General features: G+C 45.4%; 2 protein-coding genes across 5 annotated transcripts in view; both read left to right on the forward strand.

Moving 5' to 3' along the window:
- The first annotated feature begins 456 nt into the window (after positions 1 to 456).
- Positions 457 to 21,922, forward strand: part of LOC139540341 (inactive rhomboid protein 1) — a 42,567-nt gene continuing 21,101 nt past the window's right edge. The window contains exon 1 of one of the 4 annotated variants that reach the window (XM_071344140.1): positions 457 to 793. The gene's annotated coding sequence lies outside the window, so the exon portion shown is untranslated. The remainder of the gene's footprint in view (positions 794 to 21,922) is intronic. The other 3 variants (XM_071344207.1, XM_071344289.1, XM_071344369.1) reach the window with 3 other exon arrangements.
- LOC139561768 (histone H1, macronuclear-like) lies at positions 13,496 to 14,029 on the forward strand. The gene has a single exon (XM_071379082.1). It carries the CDS (start codon positions 13,496 to 13,498, stop codon positions 14,027 to 14,029), a length of 534 nt encoding a protein of 177 aa, XP_071235183.1.

Raw genomic sequence — 21,922 nt, forward strand, 5'->3', positions numbered from 1 at the left:
AACATGTTAGGAACGTTGTTTTTCCCCCAGTTTGATTAAGGCTTGAAACATGCTTTACAAATAAAGTTGTTATGACTGGGATATAAAGAACAGATATTGAACAGATCTGTTGAAATGAGCATGCCCTTACTTTAACTACAAAATCAGTAGCCTACAAAGGTATGAAGAGGGGTGTAATAACATAGTAGGGTAATAACCTTCAATTACAGACACATGATCAACTATTTATTGATCACGGCTGGTCAGGTATGTCCTATGATGTCATGTCATATGATTTCCCTGTATAGGCCAATGTCTGAGAAGTGCCAAATGAGAGCATACATTATTTGTTATGATCCTGTCTCTTTAATATTTTTAAACCTGATCTCTTCTTGCTTAGTCACGCCCGTCAGCCGGTTAGCGCCGAGCGCGGCAGTGGCTGCCCATGTAAACCGATTGGCTGGTGGGTTTGACAGTCTTGTCCTATGCTCAAGGGCGGGGTTCTCGGTCCGTGAAACTGAATTACCGGCTGAAGAAAACTTACCCTTGTTGAGCCTTGCGGTGTGGGAAAGCGCTGGACACTGCCCGTGAAAATAGGAGCCCAATAGACATATCTGGGAATGTCTTAACGTTTTGTGGCTAGTTCCAGGATATAGAATAGGACTCTTGTTTGACTCGAAATAAATTATTATTTTTCCTTCTCAGAATGAAGTGACACCACATCACATTTCAGTAACTGGGATCTGGGATCTGAAATCTTTACAACAATATTTTTTCTCCACACCGGAAAACATAGGATTTGATTTTGATAAGGGTAAGTTTATTTGTATACTACATGAATAGGCTGGGTTTAGAGTGCTAGGCTATATAGGATTTAAAACATCAGAAATAGAATGTTAAGAAGACGATACTGAATAAGCGATCTGTCCCTCTGTCTCGTGTGCGCACAGTTGTATGATCGATAGCCTACACCGGGATCGATAGCCTACTCACACGATCCAAAGGGAATGTATCGAACGAATTGTACTATTTGATATTGGAACCTGTTTTGAATGTCCTGGTTCACATGCATTTGTGCTGTAGGTTGCAAAGATCTACGTGTATCGCTATACAATATTAGACCTTTCTTTCGTTTTGCATATTTATGATTGTGAATGACAGCTTGTCATCACCTCAATACCAGTGCCTCTATTCTATAAATGTTTGTCATTTCCGCGAGCGCCTATAGGCTTCACGACAGTCCGGCATGTTCGTTTGTAGCATGGTAGCACGACCGGTCTGTAAAGGAGCACATAGCAAGGCATTACTACATAATATGACTGCTATTACGCAGGCTTACACCTTAGGTATTTTGTCAGGTGATGAATGTAACAGTTCTCCTCTGATAATGTTTCTCCTGGAATAAGTGGTTTCAGGTGTTTTCTAAGCAAAATCATTGGAATACAATTATTATGGCTTTACTCTTTCACCTTGTACTTCAACGATTGTTCATGACGACCATTATCAATATTCTGTTATGAACTATTGATAGCAATTATTAGGTAATTGATTGGTTGTTAACATTTTCATACATGTCATGAATGCAATGCCACTGTTTAAACTCCACTGTGCTACCTGATCAATGGACACTGCACTATAGCCGACACTGCACTATAGCCCCCTGTGTGCAACAGGAATGAGAGATGTATTCAGATGTGTTATTTTGGCAAAGTGAGAGGAGCAGCAGGCCAGGCAGGCAGCACATGGCCTGCTGAAACATGATCGCATCCAGAGGATCATCATGAGGGCTGATGTCATGACACAGATACAGCAGGCAGGGCCATGATGTGTGATAGTGACGGTCATGTTCATCCTCACCTACCGTTCCAACTGGACTGGAGGTACAGGGAATGTTTCTCTGAGAAAGAGACTGTGTGTGTACAGCGTGAGGCATGTGTGGAAGAAGGTGTGTGGCATTTGTGTGGCGTACAATCGAGAGAGAGTATTCCTTGGAAAAACCGATGGGTTCTGGAGCTGGCATTGAAGGGAGCAGGTGGGAACGGGCTAGCCAGGCCTGTGTTGGTTGGTTGGTATGTGGGTGTAGCAGGGAGCTGCTGAGGGGGCACACTGAACTGTAGTCATGCCCACATGAGTCATGGTGCAGTATCTGTTTATCTATCAGTCAGTCTTGCTAAGTGTGCAACACTCACTCACTCTCCATGTGACACTCACTCACTCTCTCTCCATGTGGTGTTGTTTTCACTTGGGTTACTGGGTTGAACCGGTCTCACCCTCAGGAGTCCTGTTTTGAACCCACCAGACTGTGCCAGACTTGTTTCAGCCTTGTTTTTTTTTATATTTAGGGGAAGGACACTAGCATGGTAGCATGCATGCATCTCTATTATATTTAAGGCCTTCTAAGGCAGCCATGAGGTTGTGTTCTGTGTAGGTGTGTGTTCTAATCACCTCATGATGATTCATTGAAAAGCTGACCAGTCTTCAGATGTGGATGTGTCATGGCAGATCCTCTGCTGCTCCGTCCAGTCGATGAGATGACGCAGCCCCTTAAGCAATTGCATATTTCCTGGAAGAATCTTCTTGTTTAACGTGGTCTCAGAGCATTTCGTATGATTCTGTACGTTACCCAAGACACTCTATTTAGTATGATATGTTACGTTTCATATGGTATGTATTAATTTGTGTATGTCCATCATCCATTTTGTACAATATTTTACGAATTTGCAAAACGTACAATATGTTACAAATTTGTTACCAACACGCAACCTTTGGGCCCACCTACCCACCGCCGACCAACCACCCTCTTTTCGTTTTTGCCTTAAGTGACTTCTATCTTATGTAACCATACCAAACATAACATATCATACGTTTACTATGTTACGTCTAGTCTATAAGACCAGCCTGTCTTGGGAGAGAACAATGTAGTTTCATAACATGGCCTTCAGGTATGTACCCTAGTCTCTGTACAGTTCACTCTCTCTCTCTCCCCCCTGTCTCTGTCTCTCTCTCTCTCGGTCTCTCTTTCTTGTTCTCTGTCTGTGTGTGTGTGTGTGTGTGTGTGTGTGTGTGTGTGTGTGTGTGTGTGTGTGTGTGTGTGTGTGTGTGTGTGTGTGTGTGTGTGTGTGTGTGTGTGTGTGTGTGTGTGTGTGTGTGTGTGTGTGTGCAATTTACTGCCTATGCGCTCTCTTTGATCTGGGCCTCATTGGTGCTTGCTCAACCACGACCGTCAATAACTTTGATGTGCTTGTAGTCGGCCTGGAGTTTGTGTCAGAATGTGTCAAGGCTTCAGGAATGGTTGATAAGCAAAAACAGACCACTCTTTTCAGACGTTGCAAAAATGACTTGTTACGTCAATCTGCCAATCTATGAACCGTGGAGAATACGTCGTGGTGATTACGCTTTATGTGGAATACTTGTGAACAGGAAGATGTTTTCCTCACGCTGTCAGACACTAAAAGTCTTTCTATACATGCAAGTGAAAACACAAACCTTCACATTAGTTCTCAACAGTCACAATGAAAAAGCCTCATCAAAACCAATCCCCCACCATTTTGTGTTGTGTGCGGAGTTGGCGTGGCCATGGAGGCTACTTGTTTGTATTCACAATCGTCCTCCCTCGGGTGTCTTGAGTTTGGCCGTGTATGAATAAATGGAACATTGCTTTGGTCTGTGAGTTTCCTGTCAGTGTTCAGGCCTTGATTATGTGAGTCCCAGGAAAGCAGCCGTGAAGCAGCTATCTGTAACCCTCCCATTACATCTTGGAGGTGGCACGTAGGGCCTGTGCTGCACGTAGGGCCTGTGCTGCACGTAGGGCCTGTGCTGCACGTAGGGCCTGTGCTGCACGTAGGGCCTGTGCTGCACGTAGGGCCTGTGCTGCACGTAGGGCCTGTGCTGCACGTAGGGCCTGTGCTGCACGTAGGGCCTGTGCTGCACGTAGGGCCTGTGCTGCAGAAGCTAGGCCCGGCCGACAGACAGGACTACAAACTCAGTCAGATATGATGTAATGCTGTAATGCTATTTCAGGTCTACCTCTGGTCTCCAAGGCTCTGTCTGCCAGCAAGCCATTCTGCCTGCTCCTCTCTCTCTCTTAGTCCCCATGTTAGCACCTCATCTATCAACACTCAGCCATGACCTATGTTGGGATCCACAGTCAGGAATCCCAAGAAACTCAAATACACATGTTTCCTTTTATGACTACAGGGCAGAATGTGAACTTCCTTTAACTGAATATAGGGATTAATATAGATTGTTTTATGTTATTATTTGTTTAAAGCTGTTTTTAGGTGGGGCTTAGTCTGATGAGATGAAATTTAGGGCATGATCCTTGCTGCTGGGGTTTTTATGGATTCCATTGGTTGTTGTTCTCAATGGGGTGGCGTCTGGTCTGAGACTGGTTAACCTGGCGGCACTCGTCATTCTCAGGACCATGGGAATGTTGTGGGTGCTCCCACCAAGCAGACTAGAGCCCCGAGGAGGAGGAACTGCTCTGTGTATTTTGATCTCCCGGCTCTGTGTCTGTAGAGAGTAACTCTAAGGGTGTTTCTCTTTTTCACAGATAAAAAAATAGGGTCCATAGGATCGTATTGTTCCATAGCTGTTGTCATGTGTATAGTGCAGATCCTTACCTGTGTAATATCTCATAACACAGAGTTTACACAGCAAGTCAGAATCTCTAGTCCAATTCAGATCCTGACCTGTGTAATATCTCATAACACAGAGTTTACACAACAAGTCAGAATCTCTAGTCCAATTCAGATCCTGACCTGTGTAATATCTCATAACACAGAGTTTACACAACAAGTCAGAATCTCTAGTCCAATTCAGATCCTGACCTGTGTAATATCTCATAACACAGAGTTTACACAACAAGTCAGAATCTCTAGTCCAATTCAGATCCTGCCAGTCAAAACAGATGAGATATAGGCTTCATTATTTTATGGTTGTCAAGTGGACAGTCAGTTAGTGTTCTTTTTCGACAGGAATCTTGAGTGCAGGACTAAAAATAACATATACCACATTCAGCACTTTTCATCGCCTTTTTGCTAGGAAGTGAGCGTTCTCATGTGCACCAACAAAGTCCATTCCATTATTGCAAAATCCTCAAGAGAAATCCTTGTTCTTCAGTTTTCAGTTAGAGCCCATTAGCACAGGTCTACTGTCAGACTGTCCATAGTGTTAGCTTACTACACACACTATCTCTTTAAAAGACTGAATGGCCAGACAGACACAAGGATTGGAGAGGGACAATTATAGTTACTATCCCAGGACTGTTACAGTTGAGAGCACATTTTTTAAATAGGGCGGCCTGCCTTCTCCAACGCTATCTTTGGCCCAGCAAGCCTTCAGCCCCTAGTGCAGGGATCATCAACTAGGTTCAGTCACGGGACAATTTTTTCTTGAGCAGATGGTCAGGGGGCCAGAATATAATTACAAATAATTTGTAGACTGCAAATTGACCGCAAGAAGCCCAAACAAAAATGATACAATGAGTTTCACTATCGTGAATAAGTTGAGTGAGAAAGTTCCAGACGCAGAAATATCATACCCCCAAGACATGCTAACCTCTCACCATTACAATAACAGGGGAGGTTAGCATTTTTGCAGGGGTATGATATTTGTGCATCTGTAACTTTCTCACTCATCATTATTCACAATACATTCAGGAATATCCGTAGTCATGGTAGCATCCACATTAATGTAGAAGTGTTTAGAAACATATTCTATTCTTATTTACAATAAAAATAAAAATAAAATGACACAATACATTATTTACCATTAATTTCTATTGGATGCAAAATAATCTGAAACACATCCAAAACTAACTGCAAATGCATCCAACAAGTTTGTAGGGTCACAAGCTTGATGTAGTCATTGCGTGCTAGGAATATGGGACCAAATACTAAACTTTTGACCACCTACACATATAAGTGAATTTGTCCCAATACTTTTGGTCCCCTAAAATGGGGGGGACTGTGTACAAAAAGTGCTATTATAACTGTTTACCTGATATGGATAAAAATACCCCTAAATTAAAGCTGACAGTCTGCACTTTAACCTTATAGTCATTGTATCATTTCAAATCCAAAGTGCTGGAGTACAGATTCAAAGAAGAAAAAATGCTTCACTGTCCCAATAATTTCAGAGGGCACTGTATTACTCTCTACTGTGCGTGGGAATACTTTGGAACAGATTTCCATAATGAAGATCAATTGGAGCTGATTTGCTGGTGTTTTTACAGTCTTTTATGTCCAACAGCAAAAACACATTTTTTGCTTAGTAAACTTGAGGGGGTCAAATAAAATCACCCAAGGCCCAAATTCGGCCCATGGGCCGCCAGTTGGGAAACCCTGCCCTAGGGACTGCGGATCCTCATGGTGTATCACAGCGGTAAACTCATGTAGACTGTTCCCCTGAATGGAAGAGCACACAGAGTCATACACAGTAATATCTGGACAGTCTCAACCAACAGTCCCCACCACCACCTCCGTCACATACCTTGGGCGCAACTCACTCTGTAATGGAGTTTCCAAGAAACGAGGGGGTGCTTTTGGAACAGCTCTGTGACTTGGCCTTGCCTGGCCCTATGGGAGGAGGTAGATCCAGGAATGACTAATGATAACTGACAGGGAGACAATTTGGAAAGGTTCTGTAGTTGAACTGTTCGGTTGTGTTTTAAGATCTTTGTGTCACAATGGCTGAAATTGCTGATGACGTCCTCCTGTAATTCTGTTTGTCCTTTCCGTTAGTTTGCTCTCCTGTTCTTGTCTGCTGCCTGTGCTACACTTCAGATCCATGCCAGCTCTTCCATCCACTGGCCAGTTGTCAGAGGTTGTGCAGGAATATGATGTAAAGCCTACCAGTGATGCCAGTGTTGCCACCCAGTTGATCACATCACTCACTGCAATAATGAAGCCGTCTTCTGGATTCTTCTGGCTGGGAGCACAGTAGTGAAGGACATTTGCATGTAGAACAGCGTCTGTCAGGTTCTTCAGTCTGGGGACGTAGCCCAGATACAGTGAGTCAAGTTGGTTCTGCTGCTGTAGGGGTTGACTAATGCACACTCATCACCACCACTCGACAGTATCTCTCCTAATCACTCAGTCACACCATAACCTGTTACCTGACTGATGAGGGTTTATTTGGATTATCTCACAATGACGAGCACACCCGGGAAGCTGGGATATGTGTCATCCCTTGTCCCCCCTTTTTTCCCCTGTCAAAACATTGAGCTCATCTCTGTGGAGGAGTCTGTGTTTTCCTCAGCCCAATCTACAGGGTGAGGACTGAGGAGGCCTCCCCCAGCCTACTGTATCTCCCAAGGGGTCTGCCTCAGCCCTAGCCCCAGCCTTCCTGTGCCTGTGTTTGGGAGTTTCCATGACTCTCTGTGCAGCACAGCTGGCTGCAGCAGGCCCGTCTGCCCCTGCTCTCTCTCCCCGACCCCTCAGACCTGAACCCTGGCTGGCCTCCCTTCTGATGATCCCCCAGGGCCAGCTTCACTTCCTCAGAGATGACTTGATGATAGAGAATCCTATGGCACCTTGTTAGATTAGGGAATAACATGTAAAGATACAGGTGAGGGACTTGTCTGAAACAGGTCAATCAAAGGTTGTGTGTGTGGGAGTGGGCTCTCAGCTCTTCCAGGGCATGGCAGAGCTGAGAGAATGGCCAAATGTAGCTACATTCTTTTAAATCACTAAAACAGAGATGATTAACTTGTATTTTTCTCCTCTTCATCTAATACGGTGCACATATTAAATACTGAGTGATATGAAATACAGACATAGCGTGTAAACCGCATCGACATTGTCATTGTAACGTTTTAATCTTATTTTCACGGTCTGTTGATGGTGCTCAGCAGACTATGATACAGTGTATCAAGCACAAAAATACTCACTTGTGCTATTTATACAAAGTTACACAGGACCACAATAATGTTCCTTATTTTAGTAGAGGCTTTAATAAGAAACCCTCATGAACTCCAGGCCTAGAGGTTTACTCTATAAGGGTTGGAGGTTCAGAGAAAGAGATCATATCAGCATAGCATCAGTATAGTTGAGAGTGCTGCTTTTTTCACACACAGCAACTGGTTTGGACAGAGCGTACACGTTGAAGTTGATGAATGTGGGAATGTGGGAACTTGTAAACAGGCAGTCTGGGTGGCTGGCTGCCTGGCTGTGGGAATCAGTGCACATGTTCAAGGTGGAAGTGGAGCACCTGTCTTAGTACACCGCATGGCAACAGCGATACACCTCAAAGACTCACTTCCTCTTTCTACCTTTGGGTTTGACTATATTGATGAGTCTCACCTGTTCCGCTTTTATCCTCTTATCTTCCTGGATATCTGCGATGTATTACAGATGAAAGGGATTTCAACATTGGAGGGATGTGAAAATCACCCTGTTGTGTCTAGGACAGACAGAGAGACGTAACACCGGAGGGATATATATATATACACTATCGGTCACAAGTTTTAGAACACCTACTCATTCAAGGGTTTTTCTTTATTTTTTACTATTTTCTACATTGTAGAATAATAGTGAAGACATCAAAACTATGAAATAACACATATGGAATCATGTAGTAACCAAGAAAGTGTTAAACAAATCAAAATATATTTTATATTTGAGATTCTTCAAATAGCCACCCTTTGTCTTGATGACAGCTTTGCACACTCTTGGCATTCTCTCAACCAGCTTCATGAGGTAGACACCCTGAATGCATTTCAATTAACAGGTGTGCCTTGTTAAAAGTTAATTTTGTGGAAATTCTTAATGTGTTTGAGCCAATCAGTTGTGTTGTGACAAGGTAGGGGTGGTATACAGAAGATAGCCCTATTTGATAAAAGACCAAGTCCATATTATGGCAAGAACAGCTCAAATAAGCAAAGGGAACTGACAGTCCACCATTACTTTAAGACATAAAGGTACATCAATACAGAACATTTGTGCAGCCGCAAAAAAAACATCAAGCGCTATGATGAAACTGGCTCTCAACACTTTTTTGGTTATTACATAATTCTGTGTGTTATTTCATAGTTTTGACGTCTTCACTATTATTCTACAATGTAGAAAATAGTAAAAAAAAGAAAAACCCTGAGTAGGTGTTCTAAAACTTTTGACCGGTAGTGTATATGTCAAAGGTAAATGGGTTTGTCTGGTTGGAGTCACTCTGTGTAGAAGATTGAAGATCCATAGTACACATCCTCAACAGCTAATGTGTAAGTGACTGTATATGTGTTGATTAGATTGAGACCTTAGATTGTTGCCCCCATTGCTGAATTGCCTTGTTGCCATATGGAGACAGGTACAACACAGCAGCAGCGGTGCTGTAGTAGTCTGTGTGCTGTAGTAGTCTGTGTGCTGTAGTAGTCTGTGTGCTGTAGTAGTCTGTGGTTCATCTATGGCCCATGCTGTGATGGGGGTTACAGCTGAAAGACGTGTCACATGTTCTGGGACATTCCATCCCCTGTCACTTGGCTTTAAGACCACCATCCCATGCCCTGCCTGTCCTCTGTTCAAGCACTAACAGTGAGTGCTCTGCCGCTATCACTAGCTGTAACATCCCAGAGGAAGCCCCCAGTCTTAATATTACGACTGGTCATAGCAGGTATTAGGCCTCAGACCCTGTTTGTTGTGATGCTGGTCAGGAAATCAATTCCTTCGATCTGCTTGTGTGTATTCTGTGTGTTATTTCTCATTTGTGTACACGTTTCACCAGAAACCGCCGGTCTACTAAACCAGTTGAGGTCATTTCCTTCCATGCAAAAATGTTCTTGGTTTAGGGAAGTGATACCGTGAAGAGTTCGGTATTCTTCAATACATATTTGACTCACTCCAAACCCAATACATATTTGACTCACTCCAAACCCAATACATATTTGACTCACTCCAAGCCCAATACATATTTGACTCACTCCAAGCCCAATACATATTTGACTCACTCCGAGCCCAATACATATTTGACTCACTCCGAGCCCAATACATATTTGACTCACTCCGAGCCCAATACATATTTGACTCACTCCGAGCCCAATACATATTTGACTCACTCCGAGCCCAATACATATTTGACTCACTCCAAACCCAATACATATTTGACTCACTCCGAGCCCAATACATATTTGACTCACTCCGAGCCCAATACATATTTGACTCACTCCAAACCCAATACATATTTGACTCACTCCGAGCCCAATACATATTTGACTCACTCCGAGCCCAATACATATTTGACTCACTCCAAGCCCAATACATATTTGACTCACTCCAAGCCCAATACATATTTGACTCACTCCAAACCCAATATATATTTGACTCACTCCAAACCCAAAACGAATGAAAGATATAGAGAATTCTTAATTAACCATAAAGGTCAAGCAAATCTGTATGAAGGGATTTAAAAGAGGCTTTGAATCATATTACAATCACTATAGAATTCCCTTAGGAATAAAACTAATTACCAAGTAGTGAACGTTTTTATATAATATATGAATGAACGTTTTAGTAGTAAATTGATAAATGAATGAATCCATGGATTATGAATGTCATTAAATTAACCTTTCAGTATATGCCTATGTTTTTAGGACATAATGGTGAAGCTAATTTTCTCTGGCGTTTTGTCAAACGTGGGTTCAAATAGTATTCAAAGACTAAACCTGAGTTTAGTAAACAAATACTGTTTGGACCCAGGTCTGATGGTGTGTCAATTAATCCCCCACCCCAGCAGACAGACAGAGGGTGGGTGTTCCTGCCAGTCCCTCCCTGGCCAGTTTATCAGGAGGTTTGACCTCATTGGCTTTGATTGGAGATCAGAGGGCTGATTTGGACAGGGCAAATGCCCATTCTCTCCCCTGGCTAAATCCGTGTGTAGTCTGGCTAATTCCTTTGTCCCAGAGCAACAGGCCACGCTTCGTCTGCACTCCTCAATAGAGACAACAGCTTAGATTTCACACTGCATGGAGATGCCAGAGGGGGCTGACGGGACAGGACAGAGAGAGGAGGGAGGGGTGGCTATTGTTCTCTACTGTGGTATTTGGAGGGGAGGGATGCCTCATGGCCGGTGATGGGATGAAATTGATTAGTGTGTGTGTTGTGGCTGTGCGCAGTGGACGTTGTGGAGAAGCCTCCCAGAGAGCAGTGTGTTTTCTGCTTTCCCATTCGGAGGTCTCTTCAGCTCTTCCTCTCCTCCCCACTTCCTACCAGCACATCTTAAATAAGCAGTCATCTGACCTCTCCATGCTGGTGGTCTTTTAGGGAGGATGTGAGGTCACACAGTTGATGGCGTCTCTTTGTGAAGTATCTTTACTCGTGTTGATTGGCCAGAGCGTGGAAATAAACCTAGGAGTGCCCACAGTGAGTAATACGGTGGTGATAGGCTGTATCACCTCCAGAATACACCATCTGAAGGACTTCATAACATGCTGGATACAGCTGGAGTCTGTCCACATTTACGCCCTCCTAACCATGATGGGGTTAACGAACTCCATGCACACAGAAAGTTATTAGCTAAACACAGAACTTGCTGACACCCCGGTTTTGATCGATAAAGGAATGAATCCTTCAGTCAGCCTGGTTTTCCCCTTCCTTCTCTCACGTTGAGGAGGAATTTTGGACCAGTCTCCACAACAATGACCCTCCTTCAGCCCTATGCACATCATCAGCCTGATGCCCAGCACACAATGCAGCCTTTTGTGGGCGGGAGCGATTCAGGCTGATATCATGCTGGAAACTATTTAGATGGGGATCACATGTTGTTTGGTCATGCTGCTGCTGAGTCCCCTCTTAGCTCACTTGGCTAACAGGAAGGGCAGCTTCTGACTGCTTTCTACAGACAATAAGGTGCTTGTTAAGCTAGTTTGGGGATGCATCTGGGAGCCTCTCTACGGGGATAGTAGTGGAGGAGAGACATTCTGCTTTGAGTTTGTTTTCCTTTGTTTTGTTAAAGCTGCCCAGTCTCTCAAGAGGATGTAAATCCATACAGACACTTCTATGTCCAACGGTGAGAGGTCAAGAGGTCAAACACGCTAAAATCCGGTCACTAAGTCAAATGCTAATGTTATTGATTGACTGATTATGGAGAGAGAGAGAGGGCTGTTTCAGAGTTGCATGCTGTGGCTCACCCAGTGGTTTCCCTTGCCCTGTCAGGCCGGTTTTACAGCAGTGTTTTGAATTTGTGATTAAGTAATGGAAACAATTATCTTATCTCTTGGCTGTCAACTGTCAGTGCAGAGAGCGGAGAGACAGTATTTTATTTATACACATGTAATTGCTGTGATTTATTATGGAGTGTAAAAGTGTCGTGTTAATCTATCATGAAATATTGAGTAATGTTATTACTTGGATAACCCTTTTGGCATTTTGAGTAACAAGTTATGTTATTATCGTTATGTGGGCTAACATTTAGTTTGACAGAAGATGGTGTCAGCATTGTTCTACTGTAGACGTTATCTTGTTAAGCCACTCAACCTCAGTTAAACCAACCCAGTTTAAAAGGTTCATGTTGATAAATGGTCATGGTTGAATTAGTCCAATCACACGCCACCTCTGTGTTTTTAACCTTTGACCCAGATCTCCTAGTTCTCCTTAAATTGAGGTCATGTAAGATGAGGTCACATCCTTGTGAGTGTCATGCTCATGTTCATTTCATTATCTCCATTCTTTACTCTGCTCTTTATCCCCACAGCATTCCTACCCATCTCCAGGCTGTTAAATACGGTCTAATCATAGATATACCTGTATCAAGGCTATTATACAGGCTACATGGAGAAGCTGTTGTCATGGTCACACCCTGTCCTCCAGGCTGCAGTGGTCTGGGGGGTGGATGTCAGAGCGGCCCTGGGTCTAGGTGGATCTCTACTCCCACTCTCTCCCCATGTGACAGGCCTTTCTGCGTGGGCACACTGGGTTGTCTGCTGGGGGAGATAAGGAGAGTTTCCATGCGAGAAAGTACCATCTGGGACCCTGGCATGATAGCAGCAGTCTCAGGGACTTCAGGCTAGGCTAGAACACCCTCTCTATTCCCACCACATCTTGAGTTGAGGAGGTTGTGGTTGTGTGTGTGTGTGTGTGTGTGTGTGTGTGTGTGTGTGTGTGTGTGTGTGTGTGTGTGTGTGTGTGTGTGTGTGTGTGTGTGTGTGTGTGTGTGTGTGTGTGTGTGTGTGTGTGTGTGTGTGTGTGTGTGTGTGTGTGTGTGTGTGTGTGTGTGTGTGTGTGTGTGTGTGTGTGTGTGTGTGTGTGTGTGTGTGTGTGCCCTAAGAATCAGCTGATGTAATCACTGTCCATGCACAAGAAGACACAGTATTTGATTGTGTTAAATCAAATTACATTTACTTGTCTTAGAATAGTATAAGGCATCTGGCCCATGAGGAAAGTTTAGAGTTGTCTCTCTTTATATGAGATGTACAAACACTGGCATGTGTCCATACAAGATACAGATTTACAGTGAGGTTTTTCCACCAGAGTAAAGATATGCACCAACCATCTCAAGTGCTGCTGTGGGTTAGGAGTGGAGCTTCAGTAAAATGGGCACATTAGAGAGTTGCGCTAAGAGGGGCACGCTAAAGAGTTGCGCTAAGAGGGGCACGCTAAAGAGTTGCGCTAAGAGGGGCACGCTAAAGAGTTGCGCTAAGAGGGACGCGCTAAAGAGTTGCGCTAAGAGGAGCGCGCTAAAGAGTTGCGCTAAGAGGGGCATGCTAAAGAGTTGTGCTAAGAGGAGCGCGCTAAAGAGTTGCGCTAAGAGGGGCATGCTAAAGAGTTGTGCTAAGAGGAGCGCGCTAAAGAGTTGCGCTAAGAGGAGCGCGCTAAAGAGTTGCGCTAAGAGGAGCGCGCTAAAGAGTTGCGCTAAGAGGGGCATGCTAAAGAGTTGTGCTAAGAGGAGCGCGCTAAAGAGTTGCGCTAAGAGGAGCGCGCTAAAGAGTTGCGCTAAGAGGGGCACGCTAAAGAGTTGCGCTAAGAGGAGCGCGCTAAAGAGTTGCGCTAAGAGGAGCGCGCTAAAGAGTTGCGCTAAGAGGAGCGCGCTAAAGAGTTGCGCTAAGAGGAGTGCGCTAAAGAGTTGAGCTAAGAGGGGCACGCTAAAGAGTTGAGCTAAGAGGAGCACGCTAAAGAGTTGAGCTAAGAGGGGCACGCTAAAGAGTTGCGCTAAGAGGAGCACGCTAAAGAGTTGAGCTAAGAGGAGCGCATTAAAGAGTTGAGCTAAGAGGGGCACGCTAAAGAGTTGAGCTAAGAGGAGCACGCTAAAGAGTTGAGCTAAGAGGAGCGCATTAAAGAGTTGAGCTAAGAGGCGCACGCTAAAGAGTTGAGCTAAGAGGCGCGCGCTAAAGAGTTGAGCTAAGAGGGGCATGCTAAAGAGTTGCGCTAAGAGGGGCGCGCTAAAGAGTTGCACTAAGAGGGGCATGCTAAAGAGTTGCGCTAAGAGGGGCGCGCTAAAGAGTTGCGATAAGAGGGGCACGCTAAAGAGTTGCACTAAGAGGGGCACGCTAAAGAGTTGCACTAAGAGGGGCGCGCTAAAGAGTTGCGCTAAGAGGGGCGCGCTAAAGAGTTGCGCTAAGAGGGGCGCGCTAAAGAGTTGCGCTAAGAGGGGCGCGCTAAAGAGTTGCGCTAAGAGGGGCGCGCTAAAGAGTTGCGCTAAGAGGGGCACGCTAAAGAGTTGCGCTAAGAGGGGCGCGCTAAAGAGTTGCGCTAAGAGGGGCGCGCTAAAGAGTTGCGCTAAGAGGGGCACGCTAAAGAGTTGCACTAAGAGGGGCACGCTAAAGAGTTGCGCTAAGAGGGGCGCGCTAAAGAGTTGCGCTAAGAGGGGCGCGCTAAAGAGTTGCGCTAAGAGGGGCACGCTAAAGAGTTGCACTAAGAGGGGCACGCTAAGAGTTTTGAGAAAAGAGGCAGTAAGTGTACTACTGTAGTCACAGAGAGCTATGGGCCAAGTGGTTCTCTCTCTCTCGCTCTCTCTCTCTGTCTCTGTCTTTGTCTCTCTCTCTCTGTTGCTCTGTGTGTGTGTGTGTGTGTGTGTGTGTGTGTGTGTGTGTGTGTGTGTGTGTGTGTGTGTGTGTGTGTGTGTGTGTGTGTGTGTGTGTGTGTGTGTGTGTGTGTGTGTGTGCCATGCTAGCTCCAATGGGAAATACACAGTGAATTATTCACAAGTATAGGATGGCTTAATAATTTATCCGTTGAATTATCCACCCTTGCAATAATATTTCACCCCCTAAAGAAAAGTGGAAAACCATTTTGCCTGGGGAGAACTTACTCAACTTCAAGTGAACTGAATCAGTAGACGTGGCAGTTCAGGGCTAATTCCTCTCCCTGATATAAAACACATCTCTCCCTTTTTTCACGTTGATTTCCAGAGGAAGATATATGCACTGTTTTCTCAATGTATTCATTGGGATGTTGCCTGCTCAACTTTGTTTCATTTTAGAGTTCCCACACTGGCGGTTAAATATGCTGTATATGAGGCAGAGTGTTGAACTGCATAACACTGTCACTGTACAGTACAGTGCACATCGTACTGTGAAGTCACTAGTGAGATGTTAAGAGGATGCAGCCATCATTTTGCCAGTTACAGTAGTAGCATTTGCCGTTATATCATCCTACAGTACTTTCTACTGCCTTGATATCTAGCATGTCTGTCATTATGGAAGCTTGTCTATAGTCTATCTCCAGCAGGACGTTGGCCATTGAAGTTCTATAAATAGACTGTATGCACACAGAACAGCGTCAGAGACCTACTTATCCTCTCATACATAGTACCTCTGGCACTAGATCTTAGCATACAGTCAATACTGTTTGGACAGCAGTAGCAGAGGTTTTTCCCATGCACCGTATGTAGCACGTTCACACTCACTTTGGATTGAAAGCCACTCACTTCCAAGTGTTGACTTTGCACTGTAAAATCCCCCTGTGGTGTGTGTGTGTGTATGAGCGTGCGTGCGTGTGTTTTCCCGGACGGTAGGGCGAGACGACCCGGGTGTCAGTGAGCAAACATGGGGAATGGAATGAGGTTCCACCAGACAGGCCTGTCATGCCAGTTCCCCCCTCCCCTCTGGCCCCTCCCCAGCCATGACACTGGATCCCTGGGTCAGCTGCAGAGGGTATTCCTGTTGTGTTTGTGTTTTAATGTCAGACGGGGATGTTTCGGGGTGACAGCCTGTCACATGTCACTGTGTCAGTTTGCCTCAGGCTAGACACACACTGAATCTTAATGGTGCGGAGCGGGCCGGACACAGGGCGGCTCCTTGGCCTCCGCTACCCAGGCCTGGTCTGCAGCTATGTGGAGTATTTCCTTCCATGTAAGAGGAGCATACCACCAGGCCATACGCCCAGACTGAGGAGAGGAACCAGAGCTGAACCCTCCTTCCTTTTCCCCTTAAAAAACCCTGGTGAAAATCCCCTTGTCATCCCGGCGCCATGTTCATGGAAACCACATGGTTTAGAGTCACACTGCTCTGTTAGTCATCAGGGAGAAGGTGTGAAGGAGGGAAAGAGGGAAAGAGAAACAGAGTTGCGTTTACACCCATGGTTATATCACAGAGGCAACTCTAGTCTGCATCCAAACTCTGCTTCCACAATCAGCGTGGTCACCTGGTCTTGCTGTCTCTCCTCCAACATGAATGCTATGTTGATATTCTTAGTCCTTTAATCTGCGTCTGTTTCAGAAGTCATCCAAAGGCTCCCAAACTAAGACACTGCAGCTTGCAGGTTCGGTCAGCTTCTTAATTGGTCTTGCTTGACAGTGGTGTGTGTGTGGGTGTGCGCATGCGTGTGTGTGTGGGTGTGTGCACATGCGGTGTGTGTGCTATTTAAAGACCAAAAGCAGCACCATGCTGTAATAAATTCCCAGATGTGCCTCAGATGGATCAGGTGTTACACAACACCGAGGCCGTTGTTATTAAGTGCAGTTGATTGACAGTCTCTAGATCTCCCATCTAGGTCCACTGCTAGATCAGATGTGTGTTCTAATTGCTTAGCACGTTCCTTGTCCATCCAAACACACTTGAAGGATGAGGTCTTGTTGGGCTCCTTGGCAGTAATGACTTTGTGGGAGTGTTGTTGCCTACGGTGCATGCAGATTGCAGCATAGTAGGCCTATAGAGTCATATGAGGAGTGAGGTCAGTGTTTGGGTAAGAGAGTGAGCTGCTCAATGGCATATGTTCCTTCCATTGTTTCCTTAATATCAGGCTTTGCATTGCTTTCAACATGTAATGAGGCAGGCTGACTGCAGCCATGATGGATAGGCTGCATGGTCACGGTCAACATTACCAGAGAGAATCTCTGTTTTTATCCAGGTTTACAGTATTTATGGTGCATATTCTGTTATGGAACATGATATGCGGTACTAAAGCTAAGTCATTGTCTTATAGTTTTCCATAGTGTATCTTGGGTCATGAGTAAGCAAGTGTATCACTCATCAAAAGAAAAGAAGGAACAATACAATTATACACAAAGAGAGAAAACCAGAAGCGAGAGAGAATGAGAGAGCGAGGAACCAGAGCCTGAGGTCAGGAAGTTCAGTTTCTCAGGAAGGAAGTTTCCAGCCTTCTCAGTACCCAGATTAATGAGATCATCCATCATGGCGCCTGCCTCAGCCTGCACGCCAGCATGCCTCTTCTGTTACTCTTCCTCTTCCCCCTACGCCCAGCCTGCCTCCCTCTGCCCAGCCTGCCTCCCTCTGCCCAGCCTGCCTCATCTACCCAGCCTGCCTCATCTACCCAGCCTGCCTCATCTACCCAGCCTGTCTCCCTCTGCCCAGCCTGCCTCATCTACCCAGCCTCCCTGCCTCGCTCAGCCCAGCCTGCCTCATCTACCCAGCCTGCCTCCCTCTGCCCAGCCTGTCTCCCTCTGCCCAGCCTGCCTCATCTACCCAGCCTCCCTGCCTCGCTCAGCCCAGCCTGCCTCATCTACCCAGCCTGCCTCCCTCTACCCAGCCTGCCTCCCTCTGCCCAGCCGCCCTCATCTGCCCAGCCTGCCTCCCTCTGCCCAGCCTGCTTCCCTCTACCCAGCCTGCCTCCCTCTGCCCAGCCTGCCTCCCTCTGCCCAGCCTGCCTCCCTCTGCCTAGCCTGCCTCCCTCTGCCCAGCCTGCCTCCCTCTGCCAAGCCTGCCTCCCTCTGCCCAGCCTGCCTCCCTCTGCCCAGCCTGCCTCCCTCTGCCTAGCCTGCCTCCCTCTGCCCAGCCTGCCTCCCTCTGCCAAGCCTGGCTCCCTCTACCCAGCCTGCCTCCCTCTGCCAAGCTTGCCTCCCTCTGCCCAGCCTGCCTCCCTCTACCCAGCCGCCCTCATCTACCCAGCCTGCCTCCGCAGCCTTAGCTCTGCCCCGCAGCCAGCTGCACTGTCTGGAGCTCTGTCACTTACAATACGACGGATCATTTTCCGGTGACTGTCCACACACAGGGCCTACTGAAATGACCAAAAGTAATGGAATAGGAGCAGGGAGTGAGCAGCAGAGCACACAGAAGCAGCAGGGAGGAAATCCCTCGCCCAGCCCAGACACTGGCTGACCAGACTGGTTAGACTTGATGTGCTTTCTCCAGCAATGCTAATCACTTTCAGAATCAGAATCACCTTTATTCACCAGGTACATTTACACATACTCAGAATTTTACTTGGTGATATGGTGCTACTAGTGATAGACATCATTTAGAGACAGAATACAGGCAACCCGAGTTTATACGAAGTTTACATACATTATATACAACTAGATAGAGTGAGCATAGCGCTATAAGAGAATGAGCAGATATATAAATATACAGTGGGTATACGGTTGATATACAGTGGGTATGCGGTTGATATACAGTGGGTATGCGGTTGATATACAGTGGATGTACAAATTTACAGTATCAGTATGAATATATCTAAATGCAGAGAGATGGACAGAGTGCAATGCAGTATAATGCAGTTATTTTATGTACAGTTCAGAGATGGCTTGATGCGGTGTGCAGCATAGAGTGTCCTTTAGTATCCATAGTCCTTTAGTCTCTTTGCGCCAGATAGCTGGTTGGTGAGGGCCATAGCCCGGGGGAAGAAACTTTGTGGCGGGAGGTTTTGGTCAAGAGTGACCTGAACCGCCTTCCAGAGGTGAATTTTTGGAGTGGCGGGGGGGGAGTCGTGATGATTTTGCCTGCATGCTTCCTTGTCCTGGAGGGCATGTGGCAGCCTATGACCCGCTATGCAGAACGGACAATGCGTTGCAGTTTTCCCTTGCAGTGGGCAGACCCAAACCAGACGGTGATGGAGGAGGTGATTTATGAATTCAACGATTGATGCGTAAAACCGGATCAGGATTGCCTAGGCGATTTTGAGGTTTTTTTCAGCTGCCGCAGGTAGTACATCAACTATTGTGTCTTCTTGGTGACCGCTGTGATCATGTCCTCCCACTTGAGGTTGTGGGAGATGATGTTCTCCAGGAATTTGAATGATTCAGCCCTGCTAACAGCTGAGCCAGCAATCTCGAGGGTGAGAGATGGTGGGGGGCTGTTCAACTGAAGATCATATGGAATGTTGCTATGGAATGTTCCAGTGACAGCTTATTATGAATTCAGGTTTTGTCCCTGGATGGAGGGCTTGGGAAACATACTGTACAAGACAGTTGAAGTCGGAAGTGTACATAAGCTTAGTTTGTAATCATTAAAACTCGTTTTTCAACCACTCCACAAATTTCTTGTTAACAAACTATAGTTTTGGCAAGTCGGTTAGGCCATCTACTTTGTGCATGTGTAACAGTATAACTTTACGTCCGTCCCCTCGCCGGGCGCGAACCAGGGACCCTCTGCACACATCAACAACAGTCACCCACGAAGCATCGTTACCCATCGCTCCACAAAAGCCGCGGCCCTTGCAGAGCAAGGGGAACCACTACTTCAAGGCCTCAAAGCGAGTGACGTAACCGATTGAAACGCTATTACCGCGTACCACCGCTAACTAGCTAGCCATTTCACATCCGTTACACATGACACAAGTAATTTTTCCAACAATTGTTTACAGACAGATTATTTCACTTATAATTCAGTGTATCACAATTCCAGTGGCTCAGAAGTTTACATACACTAAGTTGACTGTGCCTTTAAACAGCTTGGAAATTTCCAGAAAATTATGTCATGGCTTTAGAAGCTTCTGATAGGCTAATTGACCTCATTTGAGTCAATTGAAGGTGTACCTGTGGATGTATTTCAAGGACTACCTTCAAACTCAGTGGCTCTTTGCTTGACATCATGGGAAAATCAAAAGAAAACAGCCAAGGTAACACATTCACCTGTACAAACAATAGTATGCAAGTATGAACACCATGGGACAACGCAGCCGCCATACCGCTCAGGAAGGAGACGCATTCTGTCTCCTAGAGATGAACATACTTTGGTGCGAAAAGTGCAAATCAATCCCAGAACAACAGCAAAGGACCTCGTGAAGATGCTGGAGGAAACAGGTACAAAAGTATCTATATCCACAGTAAAACGAGTCCTATATCGACATAATCTGAAAGGCCCTCAGCAAGGAAGAAGCCACTGCTCCAAAACCGCCATAAAAAAGCCAGACCACGGTTTGCAACTGCACATGGGGACAAAGATGGTACTTTTTGGAGAAATGTCCTCTGGTCTGATGAAACAAAAATAGAACTGTTTGGCCATAATGACCATTGTAATGTTTGGAGGAAAAAGGGTGAGGCTTGCAAGCTGAAGAACACCATCCCAACCGTGAAGCAAGGGGGTGGCAGCATCATGTTGTGGGGGTGCTTTGCTGCAGGAGGGACTGGTGCACTTCACAAAATAGATGGTATCATGAGGAAAATTATGTGGATATATTGAAGCAACATCTCAAGACATCAGTCAGGAAGTTAAAGCTTGGTCGCAAATGGGTCTTCCAAATGGACAATGACCCCAAGCATACTTTCAAAGTGATGGTAAAATGGCTTAAAGACAACAAAGTCAAGGTATTGGAGTGGCCATCACAAAGCCCTGACCTCAATCCAATAGAACATTTGTGGGCAGAACTGAAAAAGCATCTGCGAGCAAGGAGGCCTATACAAACCCGACTCAGTTGCACCAGCTCTGTCAGGAGGAATGGGCCAAAATTCACACAGCTTATTGTGGGAAGCTTGTGGAAGGCTACCCTAAATGTTTGACCCAAGTTAAACAATTTAAAGGCAATGCTACCAAATACTAATTGAGTGTATGTAAACTTCTGACCCACTGGGAATGTGATGAAAGAAATAAAAGCTGAAAGAAATCATTCTCTCTTCTATTATTCTGACATTTCACATTCTTAAAATAAAGTGGTTATCTTAACTGACCTAAGACAGGGAATTTTTACTAGGATTAAATGTCAGGAATTGTGAAAAACTTAAGTTTAAATGTACTTGGTTAAGGTGTATGTAAACTTCTGACTTCAACTGTATAATGTATCACTTCTATTTCCAAATCTGGGCTGGCATTAGATGAGAGGCTGCTGACAAATGCATTCCTGTACACATGGAAAATTAAATGGATGGATCAAGTTATCATTTTATATCGATTAGATCTTATGTCGAGGGGTGTTTCCTATCAGGAAGTTACGGCTACCAGTTTAAACAGATAAAAGGAAGATATTTCAGTGGAACATTTGTTTCTGCTTAGCAGGCATCAATAAAGGGCTATATTTAGAATGTGGTTAACGTGAGACAGGATGTGTCAATTAAGGAAACGTTGTTGTGAGATAGCAGCAGGAGAACTAGGTCCTGTTGAAAAGTGAACAATGAGAATTAACCCCTGCACTCGCCCACCAAAGCCCTTTCAGACAGGCAGCTGAAAGAGGCAGTGAAGGAAGGCAGTCACATCTACAAAGCTCCTTGCAGCCCCCAGCCCTCCTCACCACTGTTTGTCTTCAAGCTTTACCTGTTACAGCTGGGCCCTCCATTGTCACAACTCACTGCCTTTCTATGCATGACTAGCACCCATTTACCAAGTCATTATATTAATAGATGGCCTAAAAAC

The sequence above is a fragment of the Salvelinus alpinus genome, chromosome 1, assembly GCF_045679555.1.
Source record: "Salvelinus alpinus chromosome 1, SLU_Salpinus.1, whole genome shotgun sequence".
Lineage (NCBI taxonomy): Eukaryota > Metazoa > Chordata > Actinopteri > Salmoniformes > Salmonidae > Salvelinus > Salvelinus alpinus.